The sequence below is a fragment of the Phyllostomus hastatus genome, unplaced genomic scaffold (assembly GCF_019186645.2).
Source record: "Phyllostomus hastatus isolate PE091 unplaced genomic scaffold, TTU_PhHast_1.1 phas_contig_137, whole genome shotgun sequence".
NCBI lineage: Eukaryota > Metazoa > Chordata > Mammalia > Chiroptera > Phyllostomidae > Phyllostomus > Phyllostomus hastatus.
This window is the reverse complement of record NW_025333583.1, coordinates 13,850,111-13,871,743: the sequence shown is the minus strand read 5'-3', so window position 1 is coordinate 13,871,743 and position 21,633 is coordinate 13,850,111. Positions and strand designations below refer to the sequence as shown.

The 21,633-nt window shown below is 36.5% G+C and overlaps 1 protein-coding gene across 6 annotated transcripts in view; it reads right to left on the bottom strand.

Annotated features, from left to right (window-relative positions):
• ERBB4 (erb-b2 receptor tyrosine kinase 4) overlaps positions 1 to 21,633 on the bottom strand; it is a 969,394-nt gene that overhangs the window by 303,077 nt on the left and 644,684 nt on the right. For all 6 annotated transcript variants that reach the window (XM_045852658.1, XM_045852676.1, XM_045852684.1 and 3 more), the window contains exon 5: positions 2,482 to 2,547. In XM_045852658.1, the coding sequence (XP_045708614.1) occupies positions 2,482 to 2,547 (66 nt within the window). The remainder of the gene's footprint in view (positions 1 to 2,481; positions 2,548 to 21,633) is intronic.

Here is a 21,633-nt window from a genome sequence, read left to right as displayed (position 1 = left end):
TGAGTCATTTCTTCAGCTCATATCTCCCTAGTTGTAAAAAAGAGGTTAATGATAATTGTCTTTTTTAACTCACAAGAATAATATGAAAATAAATTTTAAAATGAAAATGTTTCTTAAACTATATAGATCTATGTGAATGAATACTATTCTCAAATTTGGACATGCACATATCAAATGCATGTAAATGTTTATAGAATTTAAATTTGATAGATTCTGTGGAGTCAACACAGTGACCATTAATCCAATTTTACATTAGTATAATAACCTTAATTTTTATGATGAAAATTAGGTGAATTAAATGACGTCTTGGCTGATGATCTGATACATGAGCTATAGTGTGATGATTTTCTTAGTCAAGACTCCCTCTCATCCCCACTTCATGGTAAGTAACAAAACTCATTTTAATGTGCTGGACAAATGCTCTGCTTCTTAAGGCATCAAGGATAGAGTGCAGCTGGACCTCACAAAGGCCAGAGAACTGGAATGTAAAAACTGTCAAAAACTCTTTCTCTGTCTGTCTGTCTGTCTCTCTCTCTCCCATTAGCCTCTGTGTGGATGATTTATTCTTCTAAATTACTGAGGACTGACCAATCCTGCTTCTCACTAACACAATGGTTCAAAATGGAAACCTCTACTACATTTACTGTCTCTTCAAGTTCAAGTTTCTAAGGTAGTATTACCAGCATCTCAGGATCCCAAGTTCCAATTCTCTGGGAAGAGAATCTGATTGGCCTAGCCTGGGTCATCATCTACTCTTATTAGAGGATTCCTTAACCTTTAGTACTATCAGCATTTTGTTTGAATCATTATTCTTTGTTCGGCGAGAGTGCAGTGACGCTCTGCTGTGCGTTGGTGGGATGCTATTAACACGTTGTCTACAACTGTGACAGTGAGTATATGTATTTCAAACAGGAATCTAATCTTACTTTAGAATCCTGCTTAAAATTCTTGTCAAAACCCTGCTGCCCTAAAACAGTGTTTCCATGAAATAAATTAAGTCTACACTGCGATACTATATTTCTTCTAACCTTTTGTCAAAACCCAGAGTTTGATAATATTATTCACTGCTCTGCCCAGGGAACAGGGAAACAAGCACTCCCACACTGCTCCTGGTAGAGGAAATTACCGCAAACTTTATAGAGAACAACGGCTCCATGTCTTGAGCTGTGCCAAATTTCTTATGCATGTCCTTGACCCTGTGGTTGCAACTTCTAGGAATTAATACCACAAATAAATGCATGCACATGTGCATGGTAGCATGAAAAGTAGGCTAACGTTTGAGTGAAAATGGGCAGGGGAAACACATACTTCCTACCACAGGCACAAACTGTCTCAGAAAGAGCACCCAAAAGTAGCCATACTGGTTGTTTTTTATGGGGGGCTGAGGGACAGGGGTGGGACACGAGTAGGAAGAAACTGTTTACTTTATACTCTTTCATATTTTATGAATATTGAACATGAGAATGCCTATGAATTCAAAACCAAATTTAGGAAATTATTTACCTTTGAAGCAATATATTTTCTTATACCCGTTTGCCTTTGGTGGCTCACAAAAAGGTGATTAGTTTTGCATTTTATATTGAGATAATTTAACAAACATCTTACACTGAGACAAATTAGACATCTAAATTTTCATCTAACACTATTACAAATTTCCATAATAGCTAACGTTTGTAGTTTAATTTTTAATAATATTTTCTATATGTCTTCTGTGCATTTCAAATAGTGTCTGCATTGTTTTCTATATATAATTTCAGTTTTTGCAGGAAGAAAAACTTCATCATTTATGTAGAATATTTTGGTTTTCCTTTTTTAAATAAACCACTTAGCCTTAAGATTACTGAATGTCCAGTGCTGATCTAAGTACCATATAACTTTAAGAATGCCGAAAAAATAGAAATCTGTATTTTATCAGGTACATTTGGTTTTTAGTGTCTTAGCAATGATGAATAGCTCACGCATACTTGGACTAATGATTAATACAAGAGACAATATATACAAAGGGCAAGACACATTGTTATTTTATAGTGAATCTATACCCATAACTCACATAGGTTGTAGCACTCTGCCTACAGTGAATAAAATAAATACACAGTGCCATTTCCTTGTATTTATTTTTCTCATGAATGAATGGTGATGTAACTATTTGGAAAAGCCCTGAGATATTCAATTAATCTGAAATTAAGTTATTACTTTGTGGACATTCAAATTCCCCACTTCCTCTGATGTACAGTCTCTGAAATCAGAGTTATTTGTTGTTGATATCATTAACCTAGAAATGGCAAAGAAATATAAGGAAGAATTATATATGTTTTATTTGAAAGAAACAAAATTAGGCAGCTTACTTAGATATAAGCAAATTTACCACAAGGAAGCAAAAACTCATGTTCATGTTTATGATCACCAGAGGCCTGAAAATCATCAGTTATTAGAATGACCTAACCATTTCAAGCCTATGCTTTCTGTCAGTTGAATACTCACACGTCTGGCAGTGGTTTTCTGTGGGGCCCCAGCATCGGCCGGTGCAGGACTTATGGCAACGTCCACCTGCAGGAGAGGAAACAACACAGGCACACTTTCACTCTTGGACTGTATCTCCTCAAGGGAAACATTCCTGCTTCTTTAAGAGGGTTTTTATGTCATAGTACAGTTGAAACATGGCTCATAAAATAAAAATTCATGCACCTGCTTAAGTAACAAAACCTGAATGTCAGCTCTGATTGGTGTCACTCGGTGGACTGAGCACGAGCCTGCAAACCAATGGGTGGCCGGTTTGATTCCCAGTCAGGGCACAGGTCTGGATCGTGGGCCAGATCCCCATTGGGGGGCAAATGAGAGGCAACCACACATTTGTGTTTCCCTCTCTTCCTCCCTTCCCCTCTCTCTAAAAATAAATAAATAAATTTTTTTTTCAAAAATAAAACACCTGAATGTCAAATACATGTGAAACTGAAATACAATCTTTTCATATTCAAAATCCTCTCATCATTTTCTATAAAATAAAAAGGAAATCAATGGATTTGTGAATTTTACCATCCGGTAAAAAGTAAATATTTCCATTGAATAAGTTTTGCTTTGATTACCAAGCAGTTTTAAACTTATGATCAGTTCTACTTGCTATTATTTCTAAAGTTCATGGCTTACAGTTACCAAGAGTTATTAAGGACTAAATCAATAGTTAAGTGGAAGTATATGAAAACAAGAATGTGTTCTTATAAATGCATTACAAGCCATCACAATAAGGTTGCATACTTAATTTAGATTATATTTAATTGTAGGAAGTCATGAAGAGGATGTGACCATCAGCTGAACCTTGAGCTCAACCTGGGCAATCAGATATCATCCCCTTCCCCCCACCCTCAGAATGTACCTGACTAATATTCTCAAACTAGCAGCCCTTTCCAGGGTGTAACATCGAGAGAAGAAGCTGTTGTTGAAACCAACTGGACTGCATACATGACTGAACCGAGTTAAAGTCTCTGTATAAACTTTTAAGATTCTCTGGTGATGTGTGGAAGTCTACTCATGTTGTGGCCACTGAAGACAAGCATCGTACATACATGTAAGTTCCCTTCTCATTAAAACCCTCCACCTACCAGTCTGGAGTTGCCTGCCTCTCTGTTTGGTCTCTCCTTGCCCTCGGGGTACAGGGCCAGTGTGGGAACCGACAGCTTTATGTGAAAATTTCAAGCATTTAAACAGCTAAATTTGCCGGATTTCTATTATTTAATAACCTTGACTAAAATTGCTATTGTTACTACCTTTAGTTTCAAATATTAGCCTTAAGCTCCGGCAGCTGTGTCTTCCTCTTAAAGACTGCCACCATGGATATACCGTATTTTTCAGACCATAAGATGCACCTAGGTTTTAGAAGAGGAAAATAGGGAAAAAAATTTGAAGGAAAAAATGTAGTAAAATATTTAATAACATAATATTTCACTAATGTAAGTATAAACAGAACTCAACAGCGGCATTAACTACCATTATTCCTCCCAAATGCGGGAGTCGGAGTCGGGGGTGGGGAAGGTGTGCCTTATAGTTTGAAAAATATGGTGTGTCTCAGCAAATACAGTGCCCCACAGAGAAATTCCCATAAGGACTCAAGAAAAGAAAATTAGCTAAAGAGATCGTGCATAATGACTTCCTTTGAAGTTTGGCTCTGAATTCCACAGGTTCTCTCTACGTTTTTGTGGGTACTAGGGTATGGAATGGGCTTACTTTTAGAATGCAAAGTAGACATAAAATCTATTAAAGCTGAAAGCTTTTCTATAGCATACTCATTAATCCTTCTCTGTTAATTTTCTAATATTAATTCAAATGCTTACATGCCTATTCAAGACATTTATTTCAACATGTTGCAAAAATTATGGAATAGAGTTTCCATTATCAAATGTTTCCTTCTTTTCTTGACCCACAGTTTTAACTTCAACTTGGAAGTTCTTACACCTGGGCAGCTCACTCTCTCTGTCTCTCCTTATGAAACTGACTTAGTAAATATATCAAGTTAAATGCTTTCTCAGTTAAGGAGCAGGATAAGCAGACACACTCTCTCAGGCTGAACCTCAGACACTCCTAATGGTCCACCCTCTGCAAGTGAACAGTAAGATTTCCAAGTTAATACAACACTTACTCTCAATTCCAGTCACCTTCTTAAAAAGCATCAGGGTCCTTGCCACAACAGAGTTTATTTAAAGCAGTTCTGTTTGCAAAGCGCTGCTGCTGACATCACCAGCATATAATATCCTGTCACTCTGCCTGCCATCTGTTTATTTAGATTTGAATGCATTATACTGCATAATGCAAGCTCATTCTAGCTGACAGGAAAAGGACTCCATCTGGCCTGAACAATATAACTTTAATCAGTGATAATGATAATTATTATTAAAAACCTACTGGAGTTCTTTTGAACAAAGCTAATAAATCTAAATTGATTTATACTAGCGGAAATTAGAAAGGACTGTGAAATAAAATGGGACACAGTGAAAACTTTTTCTGAGTCAAAACTTTTTTTATTAGAAAGCAGCGAATGGCAATGCTTTCCTTCAGATGCGTTACAATCCTTTAAATCGCCCACAAAGTGGTCCGTTAACTGAAACTATCTGAAGCAGAGGGTGATCCCCTGTTTAATCTATAACGACTAGTTGTGTTTGGGGCTAATAAAATATACAGCTTTACTCACTGTGTCCAGAGTACTATCTTTAGCTGGGAAAAAAAAACTTACTAATGACATTTTAATATTTTCAGTGTTCCCCTTTCATTGAATTGTGTATTGTTTATATTTTATATTTGTAGCATCAATTTACTACCCCAAGACCTACTTCCAGATCCAAAAAGAAAAAGATTATGACTATAAAATTTGAATTTTGTTTATGGTTCTTGACCGAGTATCATGGCAAGGCCCAACTACTATGGAAAAAGTGATATAGTGCCCACCCCCACCACATAGAAAGTTTAAATAATTTAACTGTGACTGTTTACATGTCATGATATTTTTTGGTAGTTTTCATTCTTATTTAGGCAGAAATACCTATTATTGCTCTAAAAGGATGCCAGCAATTGCTTCTCTTCTGTGATTTCACTCAATTTTATTTATACTCCCTCTGCCCCTTTTTGGAAACCTGAAGGAGTTGATCACATCTCAGAATTCTGCGTCCCTAAATGGGCTGCAGGACTATGAACTGAATGTGCTTCTGTAAACGGTCACTCCTTCCGCCCTGTCCTTCATCTCATTACCCCTAGAGATTTGACCTTTTCAGAATCTGCCCAGGCAGTCAGTTCGGCATTCGTCTTCCAAACTCTGTGGGATATGGCACTTGTGTTAACATTATTTTCACTGAGTTTTTGCAGTTAAGTAAATGTCAAAATATTTTACCAAAAATACTCAACTGGAGATATTTTTGAACTGATGCAGTTGCTACACTTGCATGCCTGCAACCTTGGTCTGATGCTTGTGTACAATTGGGTAGTACAGTTTTATGGACTATTGTGTTTACTATGTTTTTAAATTCTGTTTCTAACTTTTGGTTTCCAACATTGCTGCCGCACAAAAGTGTTAAAAGATGAGAAGGTAGATGAAAGGTTTCCTTACTAATTACATAACTAAAATTGTAAAAAAAAAAACAGAACTTCTTTTTTCTCACTTTCCTTCCATCCATCTATCCATAAGTATTTCTTGCATACCTCCCATGTCTGTATATGAAGAACGATGTTCAGTATTGGAGTTAGGCTCAAACAGACATCGTTACTACTCTAATAGTGTTTAGAATTAATTCAGCATTATTTTGAAGGAAAAAGGTTTTGACTACTCTGTATCTAATATTCATTCTCTATCGGTTTAAGGAAAGAAACCAATGAATCTGAATGGTAGCAGTCCTAGGTCAGGGAAGAAGAGGCAGGTTAAGCCAGATTGAGCTGGAACATTTCCAGTGTAAGACCTGGCGGCTGCACGTCCACTACATCCCTCATACAGTGATTTATGTGTCAGACATCTGCAAGGAAATCAGCCGGACAGGATAAGTATGATCTCTGGAGGGTCCCTTGTTGGTCTCCCCAAAGAAAAATACCTTAACTGTGGCTCAATATCTTATTGAGAGCTCCCTTTCTATCCTCTAGTCTCAGATACACAATACTTAGGCCTGATTTCATGAGGAAAGAGATCATACAGGTCACTAATATTTTAGGGTGAATTGGTCTTCTTGTAAACTACTTCTCTAGCAGTACATTTTTTAAAATGAGGACAGCAGAAAGAGGGATTAGTCAAATGCTGGCCTCTGTAATTGGGAGAAATGCTTTAGGGCACTAGAATTGCCAGGGCTATCCGAATCTGCCTATTTCCATGTCTAAGTGTGATATTTTCTATTGTTTGTTATACCAATTCTTTTAAAACTATGTGAGAACCCTTGACTGGTGTGGCTCAGTTGTTTGGGTGTTGACTGGCACAGTGACAGGTCATCTGTTCCATTCCCAGTCTCAGCATATGCCTAGGTTGCAGGTTTGGTTGTCAGGGCGTGTACAAGGGGCACCCAATCATTGTTTCTATGTCACATCCAATGTTTCGCTCCCTCTCTTTCTCCCTCCCTTCCCTTCTCTCTAAAAATAAATTTTTTTTAAGAAAAAATAATTCAAAATAAAAATAAAACTATGTGAGAAATGTCACTTTACAATAAGAATCTGCTTGTCCAACCCAGCATAGTGATGGCAAAAATTATTTAAATTAATATCTCCTCCTGCTGTCATTCTAACTCAATCAAGTGGGTAAAAATAGAAAATAAAAATTGTAAACAAATACTTCTGTAACTTCTGCAACCATTTAAATCTTTAAAAATCAGCATTGATGTTATTGCACATCAGCGTTGTTTTAATTCACAGGCAATCACCTCTGCTTTGACAATGCATTATTTATTGTAGAAGTTAGCAAATATGACTAAGTTCATCTTTTGTGCTCGTCTAGCAGATGTTACTAAAAATGTAGCTTTGTATTCCTTTTTTAGGAACTAGAGTCCCTGAGCCACTTTGATATTTATAAGAGAGTCATAAATCCATGCTAGAAGTTTTGCTTGTTTGTAGAACTGACAGCAGAGATGGGATTTAATTGTACCCCTGGACTGCTTTCTGCAAGCAATATGCCAGGACAGTTGAAGAGTCACAAAATATGAAGTCACTGCTGACCATAAAAGGTTATATCCTCCAACTGCCTCTAGCTAAAGACAATGCCATTATGTCTCTGGATTCTTCTTCCAGTCCTTTTAAACTATGGCAGTCTTGACCTCTTAAAACTGCTTTTACTGGGGAATGAGTAAGAGAATAATATCTCTTTTTATGACCATATAATTTAAAAGAAGGACGTAGAGCGTTTGCTGAAAGCCTACACTAAACCAGTCTCTATCTGGGCCAGAAGATAAAAAGATGATTAAGTAAGTTCCTTGTCCTCTGGGAGCTTTTAAGTTGCAGGAAATAGGCAGAAAAATATCAAATAATTTTGATAAACCTAATATTTGATAAATATAGTTATGCATAAAATGGAGAGCAAGGATTCAAAAAAGGCTCTGCAGAGGGCTGGGTATTACAATTGGGCTTGCATGTTCTAGTTTGTCCAGTAGAGGGGGAGGGAAGGGGAGTTCCAGACTGGATGATTAACCTAAGCAAGGGCACAGAGGCATGGATGAGCACAACTCTTCGGAGACCTACTGAATAGTTTAGGATCCCTTGTACAGTTTGAATGGAAATAGCAGCTGCAGTGTGAGCTTACAAAGTGTTCTGAAAGTCTCCTACACAGGTTGGAGTTCACTCTGCAGACACATTGTGAAACTGGTCAAGGTGTGCGAGCACTTAAAAGACTTGGTGTGGCCTGCAGAGTATAAGAGGGTTTCAGTTATGTTTCCCAAAAGTTAGTGTGGACACTTGAGTAGCTTGTTCACTAGTATGGGGTAAGGTACACAAATCTATATATCTTTTTGATGGATATGAGGGGGGGGGGAACAGAGAGAAAGAGAGAGAGAGAGAAGGAGAAAGAGACAGAGAGAGTCAATGTTCTGCTCACTTTGTGCATTCATTGGTTGTATCTTGTATGTGCCCTGACCAGGGATTGATCCTGCCACTTTGGTATATTGGGATAATGCTCTAACCAATGAACAACCCAGCCAGGGCTTACAAACCCATATTTTGAAAACCAGTACCAGAAATTCTGATGGTGGTGGTTTCACGATAACAAAGCATGTATGCAAAATACCAGTTGGAGATATAATTCCAAACTCTGTTAACATCATGACCATATTTTAAGACAATGCAGTAGTTGCTCCTCCTTATCTGCAGTTTCACCTCTTGTGGTTTCAGTTATCCACAGTCAACCATAGTCCAGTAATTGAATGGAAAATTACAGGAAAAAAATAATGTTTTAAATTGCACACCAGCCTGAGCAGCATAATAAAGTCTTGTACTATCCTGTTCTACCCTTCCTGGGATGTGAATGATCCTTTTGTCCAGCACATCAATACTGTATACACTACCTGCCCCTTAGTAACTTAGTAGCCACTTCAGTATCAAATCGACTGTCACGGTATTGCAATGCTTGTGTCCAAGTAACCCTTATGGTAAACATCTAATGCCATATCGCAATGCCTGTGGCATTCACCTCACCTCATCTCATTATGTAAGTTTTGAATCATCTGACATCATCAGAAGAAGAAGGATGAGTACAGTACAACAAGATATTTGAGAGAGAGACAACATTCATATAATTTTAATTACAATATAATTATTCTGTTTTTTTATTATTTACACATTGTATATAACATATATCACTAGCTGTTAATCTCTTACTGTGCCCAATTTATTAATTAAACTTTATCATAGGTATGTGTGTATAGATTAAAACATTATTTATACTATCTACCACAGTAGATAGTTACTATCCACCATTTCAGGATATGGGGTTGTTACTCTCCACCATTTCAGGCATCCACTCAGGTCTGGGAACACCTACACCTGGGATAAAGCAGGACTATTGTACTTCCTACTTATTCCAGAGTGTTAGTCCAATCAGATGCTTGGTAATCAAACTTACAGATATAAACAGTATACAGTTATGCTGTCTCTCATTCCTAGTATTTACTCTTTAATTTGTGGACATATTTCCATTGGGTTGCATTTTTTTCTCCCTAACAATCCTAAAACATACATAGCTTTTCTGACATTTAAATTCTAAACCACACATAGTATAGTGAAGTTAAAATATGATTCCAACAAATCAGTAGGGTTTAAAGACATTAATGTAATGTGGAATTACTCTTTCTTTTTTATCAGATGCTAATATTTCCCTTGTTTTTGTCTGACAGTTCTCGCTGCCACGTATTTATTCATGCCCACACTTTTGGTGTGTAAATTGACTTTACATTTTTCTCCCCGTCTCAATTCAATCTTCTTATCTTGCCTATGATTTGAAAGTTAATTATTGAATGGAAACTAACTTTTATACATTTTGCTATTTCAGAAAAAGATAAGCAGGTATTTTCGCTAACTAGGAAGACAAAGTTAAAAAAACTGTAACTGGAATTTTTCACCTATTAATAAATTAAATCAGAAGCTAGTATTTTGAAATGCTTCCAGTAATCCCTGGATTGAAAAAAGAAATAGATAATGTCAACCTGGTTAGACGTAGTTTTTCTACAAGGACCGTTATATTATTCAGTCAAACAATCTATAGACAGAGAATTTAGAGTAGCATATATACTTATGTAATCAAGAATGATCTTCAACAAAATTGTGAAATATATCAGATTTAGTCTGCAGTACTTCTATCCACCTTTTTCTCAGGGGTTCAACTCCCTACAGATCATTTATGACTGCCAGAGGACTCTTCTGGAACCACTTTCAATGGATTACTGACAGGTAGATAGCTAGTGGACTGGCCCATTTATCTGGCACACAGATTCCCACAAAGGTTTGCAAGTCCTGAGCCTATTCAGCACATTTCCTTCCTTCCTTCCTTCCTTCCTCCCTCCCTCCCTCCCTCCCTCCCTCCCTCCCTCTCTCTCTCTCTCTCTCTTTCTCTCTCTCAACCTTCTGTAAACATAAATCAATCTAGAGGAGAAATGATAATACCAGAAATCTGGTACACAAATAGGAGGCTGGACAGGGTAGGGTGAGAAAACCTGTAAGAGTATCATTCTTCCAAACCTCTTCAATCAGACACAGGAGGAAGCAGCTGCTCTGTTAGCATGTTGAGTGTAGACAGAGCTGTTTCTACATGCAGATGCAAGGAAAATGGGCAGATTTACATAAATTTCAGTCAAAAAGAAACTTGATAATAATCTACTTAGAACGTATAATGGTTGATTACCACTTGCATACACAGCCTCATGTGATCATATAAGTGGCTGATAGAAGTAACCTACACTATATTATGTCAAAATGAAATAAACATTGACTATTTCTAATTGAATGGAAAATCTGCTAAAATGATCTCTATGATGTTACTGTTCTACATATTCTACACTTCTTCCAGCACACCTTTACACCTTATAACACACGTACTATCATTTGTCCCATTTTATAGGTAAGAGAACAGCAGTAGCCCTAAAATAGAAACAGAGGCTCGCTGCTTTATATCACTTTAGCCCTTTTTTACATAGTATATTTGCCTATCAAAACGTCTTTGTACTTTTTGTACTTCTAAGTGGCTTATTTGATTCTATTACTTGTTTAATAAAGTTCAGCAGTAAAATGGAACTAAAATAAATGTCAACTAATATAAACACATTTTGGTAAATTGGAATTTATAATTACAATAGGAAATTGCAGCCCTAGTTTAAGGAAGATAAAATATTTGAAAATACCATTAAGCATGTAACTAGTTTACAATATTGTCATTTACTGCTTTAAGTATTCATAAAAGTGCAGAAAACTCAAGCTTTGAGAATCACTTTAATCTGTATTCAATTTCCATTATTTATAATTGACAGAAGCTTGGGCAAGAAACTTCAACCTAAGAGCTGACTTTCCTCATTAGTAAAACACAGATGATGATACTTCCTGTACACATTAGGGATAACTAAGTGGGATAACATGTGTAAAGTGCCCAGCATATAATAAGCCTCAATCTATGTTAATCATTTTTCTCCCTCCCTCACATGATTGTACATAAAAACACAAGAGAATGACAAAGAGTTATAGATAGTGATGTGGCAGACAAATCAAGTGACCTGGAGACAGAAGGGCTTATCAGTGATCACTAGGGTACCACAGTCGTGCAACAGGCAAAGAGGAGGGTATGACATGTCAGGAACTTTGTCAGGCTTGGCAGACAGGGATGGTGGGTATTAGAGGTTTCTGCATGCCTTGGCAAAGTTTGAGAAGTCATAGTCTCAGCAGTAATGTTACTAATAATCCAACTCAGTGACATCTCACTCTGCTACTAGAATATTACAAGATAGTGTACATGGGAGGAGGGAATGGGTGCAGAGCATATTTCAAGGTATGTGTCAGAAATGGAGAGAGGAACCCATGGGTGGAGCGCTTCTTTGGATTACTGCAGAGGATCAGATGTCACCAATGCCAGGGCCTCTGTCCACTCCATGACCCTCATCTGTGAGACTGCTGATCAGAGGTGCAAATGGACTCCTGAGGGACTGCGGCCATCTGCACAGTCCATTTGTGATTGGTGTCATATTCAGGAAGCATGGTCCAGCAGCCAAAATTCAACCAAAAGAACCTTACTCCTCTCAAAGTGCATTAAATGCACTTTGCACATGGCCCCAGTTCTAAATCTTTTCTCACTTTGCTCACGTGCCTCTCACTCCCTGATGTCTTTCACTCACCACAGCCCACACCAGGGCCTGTCTTTCTCTCTTCGTTCCTTCTTCCGTCACAAAGCCTTCACCCTCCTATCCTCCCCCACTGAATCATTATTACATTATTGATCAACTTAGCTATCTTCCCTAAATACTTTTTTTTCCCTCAGCATTGTGGTTAAATCATTTTCTGCCCATTTTTTTTAATGTATCCTGAGTATGCATTGCTACACTCCAGGAAGACTGTGCATGTGAGTAGATGTGAGGGGCCATTTGGCCTGGTGGGCTGGAAGGATCAGCCTGGCAGACTCAGAATGTTTGAGCAGGTGGGAAAGAAAAACCCTGAATATTCCAACATTTGTCCTTTTTATCCTGTCAGAATAGATATTCCTTGAGAAGCGAGGTACTGGTCTGTTTCACCATGAGCAAAGGAAGTTCTATCACATGTGTGTGCCATGGTCTCCAGGAGCAGTGTCTGTTTTTATCTCCCTTCCACCTGGCAGCTCTAAGAATAGATCTGTCTCTTCTATGAATTAATAAGAAATGGGTACTATCATGGGAAAACTGAAATGGATGAAATTATGACAAGCTCCTTAAGGGAAGAAACCTTTTTTTTTTTCTCCACAGTTCCTAACACTACTCAAAACTCAGTAGGCTTCCCCAATCGAATAACCCAACATTTTCGTTACTAAGAGACCAATATCTCCATGCTTTAGTGCTGCTAACCCATAGCGCTACTTCTACCATGTGTAAATAATGAGGGGTCTTGTAATGTCGGTGGCTGGGACTTCATAATTACAGGTGGGGCCATTAATCTTGCAGCCTCTCTTTTTTGTTGTATCTGAGATTGAGACTGAGTTTTTGTTATAGATTGCTAGCCTGTAGCAGTCAGTTGGGGAGATGAGACATCACTGAGACAGATAACAAAGAAAAATAGGTAGCAAATTGGAAAAGATTAGGTAGTTTCATGGTGCTATATTAAACAAATTCTTTGGAGGTATAGCAGCCAGAAGTCTCAACTTATGTTCCTATAATTCTTTTGTCTGCCAAAGGGACCTATACATATATAAATGCCATTCCATGTTCTCACACTTAAAATAAAAACAACCACGATAACAAATAGGCACATTTCTAAAATGCCACTGTAAGTCTAAGGAGTGAAATGCGATTTTAAAATTGATGGGGGTTATAAGAAAGTGACCCAAAAGGCATTACAGTCAGTAATGAGCCTAAAATGTCTTGTGTAAAATGTTTTCATTAATTTGCCTTTGAAGTTCATACACAAAAAATTGAATTTGAGAGCAATGGATTTATTATACATTTAAAAATAGGATTCCAACAACAGGTATTTCGATGGAGTTTCATGTTGATGTATTACTAGACATATCTAGAAACTGAGTTATTTACTAAAAAAAGATAAATTACTTACAAACTACTGCATATACATCTATTGTATTCCATCACAATACAATCTGAGACTAAATATCAGCCCTACTACCTATCACTCTGCCCCAGGGAATTGTTTTCTAAAATAGTTATTAGTATTGTAACCAATATAAATCCTTCAGATAGAATCAAAGTCCCTATCAACTAGCATATTGAAGATTTAGCCATAGTCGAGATATAAAGCAATTTTCCAAGATAGCAGGCACTGTTCTAGACAATTTATTTACAGTGACAAGATTGGGAGAAACATAATACTACAGATGAGAAAGCCGAGGCCAGAAAGTTTAGTAATTTGTCCAAGATCACACAGGAAGTAGTAGGTCTGATGTAGTCCCTAGGTTGGAGTCTAGAACTATTGGCTCTGGATTCTATACTCTTAATCAGTATATAACCAAGCATCTAATTCCATCTAATTTATGTTAACAGATATGAGTTTAGTAGTCATGTGGGCCAAAGGAGGACAGACTATGGAAAACAGATTAAAATCACTAGAAAGACAAACTTTAGGCATGTCACCATTGGCCTCGTTTCTGATAGGCTAAGTGCAAATACTGAGGGAGTTCAATGATTTTAGGAGTTCTAGAAACCATTAGGCAAGAAATTGGAATGAGACCAATAAGCCGGACACTTATTCAAAGTCACCCAGGGAGTGACTTGCATGGAGTTATAAAGATGATTTCAGGTCACTTGCCAAGATCTTTGATTCGTAGGTGGGGAATGAGCAGCATTTAGCAGATGACTTCAAAGGGCAGGGTGCAGGGGGACTACACGTGGATTCCAAGAGCATTACAAATTTGTCCTCCCCATCCCACTTCCCATGCTCACAGAATTGTAGGTGTACCTGCTTATAAATTATGACTTGAAGCTGAGAGAAGCCTGGATGCAACCCCTAGCTGTAGAGTAGGTTACAGGGTAAAAGGCGTCTTTATAGGAGGAGCAGATCTCCAACTACAAACTCTAGAAATGATAACGGCTAATATTTACTGAGCACTTATTATGTGGCAAGCACCATTTTAAACATTTTCACTCTGAATTCTCTGAAATTCTCATTTTCAGACTGAATTCCCCAAATTCAGTCCAATGTAAGAAAAATGAAGGGTAAAGGAGCTTAGTAATTATAGTTAGAAATTCCTGGGGCCAAGATTCAAATTCATGTAGAATTCCAGGCTTGAGCTGAGTCCCTACAGTATTCTTTAAGGCAAAGGAGTAGAAGAATAATTGTACCAAAAAGTGAAGATTCAAGGGGGTTTGCCCTAGAATAGGGTCAGGTATAAGGTCTTAGTAGGGAAGAAAAGAGGAAGAGAGAGGAGGAACAATAATATGTAACTTTTTTCTCTTTATGATTACCCATCTAAATATTTTTAAAGTAATATGTGTTTATACTCTTACTCTAAATTAATTTTCTATTGATGAAACAATGTTTTGGGATTTTTTCCCTCTTCAGATAAAATTCCTGGGTCCACTGTATGGGTTAACAGAAATCATGTATTATTTTATAAGAAGATTATAAAACTGCACAATATTAATTTACCTTTCTCTACTAAATGAAACCAGGCAGATGTCTGTCAATTACACAACTACAAGAGCCTGGTAGACATGTGTTTATTCTGCTAAAAATACACAGAAAATCTATTCAATGAAATATTTGATATTTAAAATTATAAAACACACTGAAATTTAGAAATGAAGATATGATGGTTATTCAACATTCCATAGCTTTTAAAAACTTTCAGTTTTATTGTATTTTTCCTGTAACTTTTTTATCAGTGGGTCTGCATCAGCCTTTTTTTTTTATTCTGAAAAATATTCTGGTGTATGGTAATTAGTAATCATTAACAATTAACAAAGTATTAACAGTGGCATATAGTTAACTAGTTTAATGTTGTAGTCTACTTTGTGAGCACAGAGTTTGAACTGGTGCAAAAGAAAATATTTTTGAAAAGTCTACCAAGATCAAAATCTTTATTTAGAAATGCATGAGGAAGCAGATGAATAAAAGTGGCTGATCAAGACATCTAATTTCCAGATAACTCTTCCTTTGCACACTTCTGAATCAACCTTTTTGTTTTCTTTTATATATTTTTCTTACATACACTTAAAGGAGAACTTTAAAAGAAATGTCACTGCATAATTTCCTTACCATTTTTTCTTCCCTGCTTAGAAAGAGCACCTACAATTGCCAAAAGAATCACCTCTAAATAGAACATAATTTGTTCTTGCCAGGCAGAGAAGAATTAAATAAATGTTGCATAGGGCTGCTTGCAACAATCTAGACTTGAAAGATTGTTAAGTGGGTTAGCAGCTTGATCTTCTTATTCATTTTTCTCCAGCTCCCTGTAGAGATGCCGGCTCCCCTGCCCCGACACTCCAGTGTAACCAGCAATCTCTCCTCTACTTCTGCTCCAAACTTGGAAATAAAAGTGAGTTAATGAGAGGACGCTGATAGGAGAGGGACGACGCTCATAAAACTTAATCTTGGCAAAGGCGATGAGGGGAACTTAAATACACAATTCTCAGTTACTTGTAAACATCTTCTTTGTACCTCAAAGTGTCTGCTAAGTGATGAGAAATTAGAGAAGGAAAAGAAAATAGTAAGTTCTTTAAATTCTACTGAATTGTGCAACTGCGTTCTGTGAAACCCCTTCCATCAGTAAACCGGAATAAGCACGTGAACAGTAACGAAATCAGTACACGAATGATGGTTGCAGAACAGGGCACACGCACAGGTGTAATGATTCAGAACCTATTATAGAGTGAGCAGATCCGAGAAAAGTAGGAAACGGGTAACACGTAAGGGATTCCCAGGTAATACTTACGGGTATAATTTCATTCAGTTTTACATAGTTGCTTTATACAATCAGGGTTTTATGCTTTGAAAACTCAACTATGGAATTCTTTGTGAATCTCTTCTACTTGTTTTAGGTATTTGTTATTTGAGTCAATATGAATTTTATTTGGTTCAGATGAGTACTTTTTGAAAATTTAAGTCAGTTTTTGTCAACCTAGCATTTCAACCCCTATACTTAATTCTTTCAGGCTTAGAACTACTTGCATATCATCATATTGTAGAATGACTCAACAATTTACATAGGGTTACATATTTTTTAAGTTGTAAAGAAAGAATAAAAAGTGTCAAGATCACCAGATATATTAATAATTCTCAATATATTAAAAATATTGTGGAAAAGACACATAACATAAACTTTACCATCTGAACCATTTTTTATTGTGCTAATGGGAAATAGTTTTTTTTTTATTTTCCATATTTCAATACCAGATCCTTTTTTAAATATAATCTTTATTATATTTTTTTTCCATTTCCATTTAGCCCCCTTATACCCCCTCACCATTTAAATGTAGTTTAATGGTATTAAATACATTCACATTGTTCTGCAACATTTACGCCCGTAAGTCTCCTCATCTTGTAAAACTGAAATAACACTCACTAAATAACCCTCGCTCTCCCCTCTCCTCTGCTCCTAGCAAGACCGGCATATTTTCTGTCATTCTGACTTTGACTACTCTATGTATCATATGTAAGTGAACTCATAGAGTATTAGTCTTTTTTCAAAATAACCGGCTTACTTCATTTAGCATAACATCCTCAAGGTTCCACTACATTGTAGCATGTCAGAATTTGCTTCCTTTTTCAGGGTATATACATTCCATATTTTGTTTATTCATTCATCCATTCAAATAGTTGGGAATGATTTATCTTTCATTAAATTACCTTGATTAGATTTTTCTTGGTTGTCATGAGATTTAAACAGAATGTATAGTTCTTATTACTGTTTTTCCCCAATAAGATAAATGCCATTCAGTTCTAAAAATTCCCAATTCCAAAAACTCACTATTTCAAAAAGTGTTAGGAGTTACTAATAAAACAACAACAACCCTGATTATTCTGATTGCTTGGTCTTTCTTCATTTTGTGAAAGCCCTTTTCATAATATCAGTGACTTTCACCGAAGTAAAAGTACCTTTTTTACAATGAAGAGTCCCATAGTGAAAGGTTTGTTAAAACTTACTTTAAAGTAAGTTTCAGAGAAACAATACAATCTGAGCACTGCCCCGCACTGGATAATTTGAACCCCAGAGATCTGCTGTTTCATGAAATTTTGACCTTTTCAATCATTCGCTGGAAGATGGCAAGTCCTTATTCTAAAAATTGCAAGTTGCCAAGTGACCCCAAAACGGGCTCCAATACCTACCTTACAGGAATTCTGTAAAAATTGGAAAAAGGTTTTTACAAGGTCTGAGATACTCCAGGCCCAGAAGGCCACAGGCACTTAAAGCATTGTTACTGCTATTGTTGAAATTAGTAACAGAATTTTCACATAAATGCAGAGAGCCACATATTCTAAAAGAGAGAACTCGTGTATTCAGCGTTTCGCTCATTTGCAGTAAGCTCATACATCCTATGCTACTTTGAATCAGCATATGGCCTGAACTACATTAATCATAATAGGCTTTGCTAATCACTTGACTAGCATAGTGATCCTGCACCAGACTAGTGCTACTTGTACCCCCCTCTAGAATCAACTGGAAAATTTGACAACAGGCAGATTCCCATCCTCAACCAAACTGACTCAGAGAGAATCCCAGGGAGTAGATTCTGATGCATATTTAAGTTTAGAATCCATTAATCTACTTATCTCTGGACATAAAGAACCTTGTCCTTGAGTAATGATGTTAGACCATAATACACAACACCTCCGCTGTCACTTTACATAAAAATAATTTTCCTTCTAACAAGCTATGGTCATGAAAATGTATTTAGAGGTAAATGATTGATCATTTTCAGAGCTAGAGCAGCATGCTCGTGGGGTACAAAGGAGTTAGTCTCTGAGGCAGGAACTCAGCGTACTGTGAGAAAGGGAACGTTTCTGTAAGACTTTTACTCAAATAGAGGTAATGCCTGTGTATCATCCTGGCAGAAATCTTTAGTAGCAAGGTGTCAACAGATACAGAAGCTAAATATACTGCTTAATAATTAAAAAAAAAACATTAGCAGAATATGACCCTGAAGAGTCAGATATTTTACCTCTATAAATATTTAGTAAAACTGCTCTTTTCCTAAAAAGGTTGTTCTTTCCTGAGTTGTGGCTGTGTGTGTTTGTGTGTGCACTTGTGTGTCTCACTCAGCATTTTCCCCTCAGGGGATTAGGGGAGATAATCTGTTCACACTGTGCATGACGTGTAGGCTTAATTTCCTCTCTGCGCCACTCTGGAGATAGACGATCAGCATCGGGCAGGGCTGAGCCCGGCATTACCTGCATGGGGCTGTTGCTGTTCATGCATGGCAGTAGTGTACACAGCCCACTGTCAGATCTTCTAGAATTTTCAGAACTGGTTGTTAAATACAGCCATTACAAAATGTTAAATTATATAAATGACCAATTAGATTTTAGTTAAACAAAGGTAATCTATACTTAAAGTTCATCATTTCCTGATCTGTTTCCTGCATTTTCTATTATTTCTACAACTGAGTTTATTTACATCTTTTGAATCTGTATGGTGGGAATGCTACATAATTACACACTAACCACACTCTTCCAAAATTCACATTGATTGCTCAAAAGGGACAGTGATAGAAATGTTTACGCCATGGAAATAAGCAAGCTCTACAAATTACTGTGTTTACTACTATTTTTTAATAGTGGCTATTATATATTTTACCACATACCACTGACATGTGGTATAATTTAAGACTGAAGAAACAGTGGTTTAGGGAATGCATTGTTAAAACTTTTCTAAGGGGACCACAACGTATTCTGTGCTGGCAATGGGAACTACTTTATGTAACAAATTGATGTTTTGACTAATTCAGAAACCAAAGATGCAATGAGCCCTCACCTGGTGCAGAGGTTAAAAGCCTAGGGGAGAATAAAGGAGATGGCACTTAAAGTTTGGGAATGGCCCGAGAGTCCCAGTGGTGAGGAACGTCCTCACCGGCAACACGTGAGCAGGAACACAGATATCAAGGTTGTGCCTCTCTGCTTCCCTCTTCCCATAGCACTTCTTATTAGCAAAATCATGTTAGTAAATAATCTCATTTATGCTTTGAATGAATCGGGGTACAGTGGTTTTTAAAGCAGTGGAGAGTATGCCAGCACAGCTGTGAGGTCACTGGAGTCACTGTCAGCACAGGTGAGGTTGGCAGTAAGAAGATAAGGCCAAAGAGGAGAGAGGTTGCAGCAGTTATTCCAGATTTGAAGTGATTTATATGCAAAAGGGAAATAGAAACTAACTTATAATCACAAATTGTGGGGGCCAATATGTATATATATAACTCTTTGTATGTGCATTAAAATAATATGTTTATATATGTATTTATTACATACAAATGAATTCTATGAAAATTCTCTTTTTATGAATCTAGTCTCACAGGCCCTCTAGATATGGGTCAGGTTCAAGTTCTTACTTTCTCATTAAGAACACTAAAGCAACAGCAGAACTGCCACTTGATCTTATGTTTTGAAATACATTCCTAGATTCTATTAGTTCTACTTGCTAATATTTTATTTAAAATAATTATAACTGAATTTCTAAGTGACCTTTAGTTCCTTTGTTTGTGTTTTATTATTGAGGACCATGGATCCTATTTCTATTTTACAGCCTTTTCAGTAAGTGCTCTTGAATTCGTAAGGATTCATTTATTCTTTCAAATATTTTTACATTTTCTTATTTCCTTAATTTCTGTCTTTACCTAAAAAATCATTTTTAAAAAGTATGCATGATTTGAGTGTATATTTGAATTTATGTAAAATTGGATATAATACATAGAAATTGAAACTGTACTGAAATTCATTGTGTGTATGTTTTCCTGCTACTTTTTTTACTCATCTACAAAATCCCAAACTTAGAAGTATGCTTCTATTGTATGCAAATATATTAATACCAAACAAGTAAAAATATTGGTTAAGTAAAAAAATCAGGGTTCACACTTTTTTATTTTGAGACAATTGTTTTCTAGTTCAAGAAAGTTATCTATATAGGACACAACATACAATATTAGCAAGGAGTGGGCAATTATTAAGATATATGAGTCATAAAGAAAACATTATTTTAAGTTTTGCTAATATATTTAACTCAGACAGAACATCTGGTTTAAACAACTAATTACTCCTGACATTATGTTTGTGAACATAATGCTCTTTTATGGATTTGTCAGTTCCCACACATTCCCATTTCAATCATTAGTTGTTTTGTTGTTGTTGTTGTCTGTTTTAGAAAGCAATTGAGAATTAGTGGTGCATCTGTTACAAGCTAAAGAAAAGACTGTAGGATCTAGAGTCACTGGGGTTTGGGTTTCTTCCTTTCATTATCTCCATGAAGTCCAGTTCCCTTATATGTGCACACCCCATTCTTTCATCCAGTCATTCATTGAGGGACATTTGGGGAGCTTCTATCTCTTAGCTACTGTAAAGGAGGCAACTATGGACACAGATATGCAAATATCTCTTTGAGGCCCCACTTTCACTTTTTGTATATATAATAAGAAATGGGGTTGCTGGATGATGCAGTAGTTCTATTTTTAATTTTTGAGGAACCACCATTTCATTTTCCATAGAAATTGCACTCTTTTACAATTTCATCAAAACTGCACAGAAGTGTCAGTTTCTTGACATCTTCATCAACACTTGCTATTTTATTTTCATAGTAGTGATTCTAGTTGGTGTGAGGTGATATTTCATGGTTTTCATATGCATTTTTCTAATAATTGGTCTCATAAATGGTCAATAATGTTGACCATTTTATATGCCTATTGGCTATTTACATATCATTTTTGGAGAATGTCTATTCATGTCTTTTGCCAATTTCTGAATCAAGTTGCTTATTTTTTGTTGTTGAGTCATAGGAGTTCTTCACATATTCTGAATATTAACCCCTTATCAGGT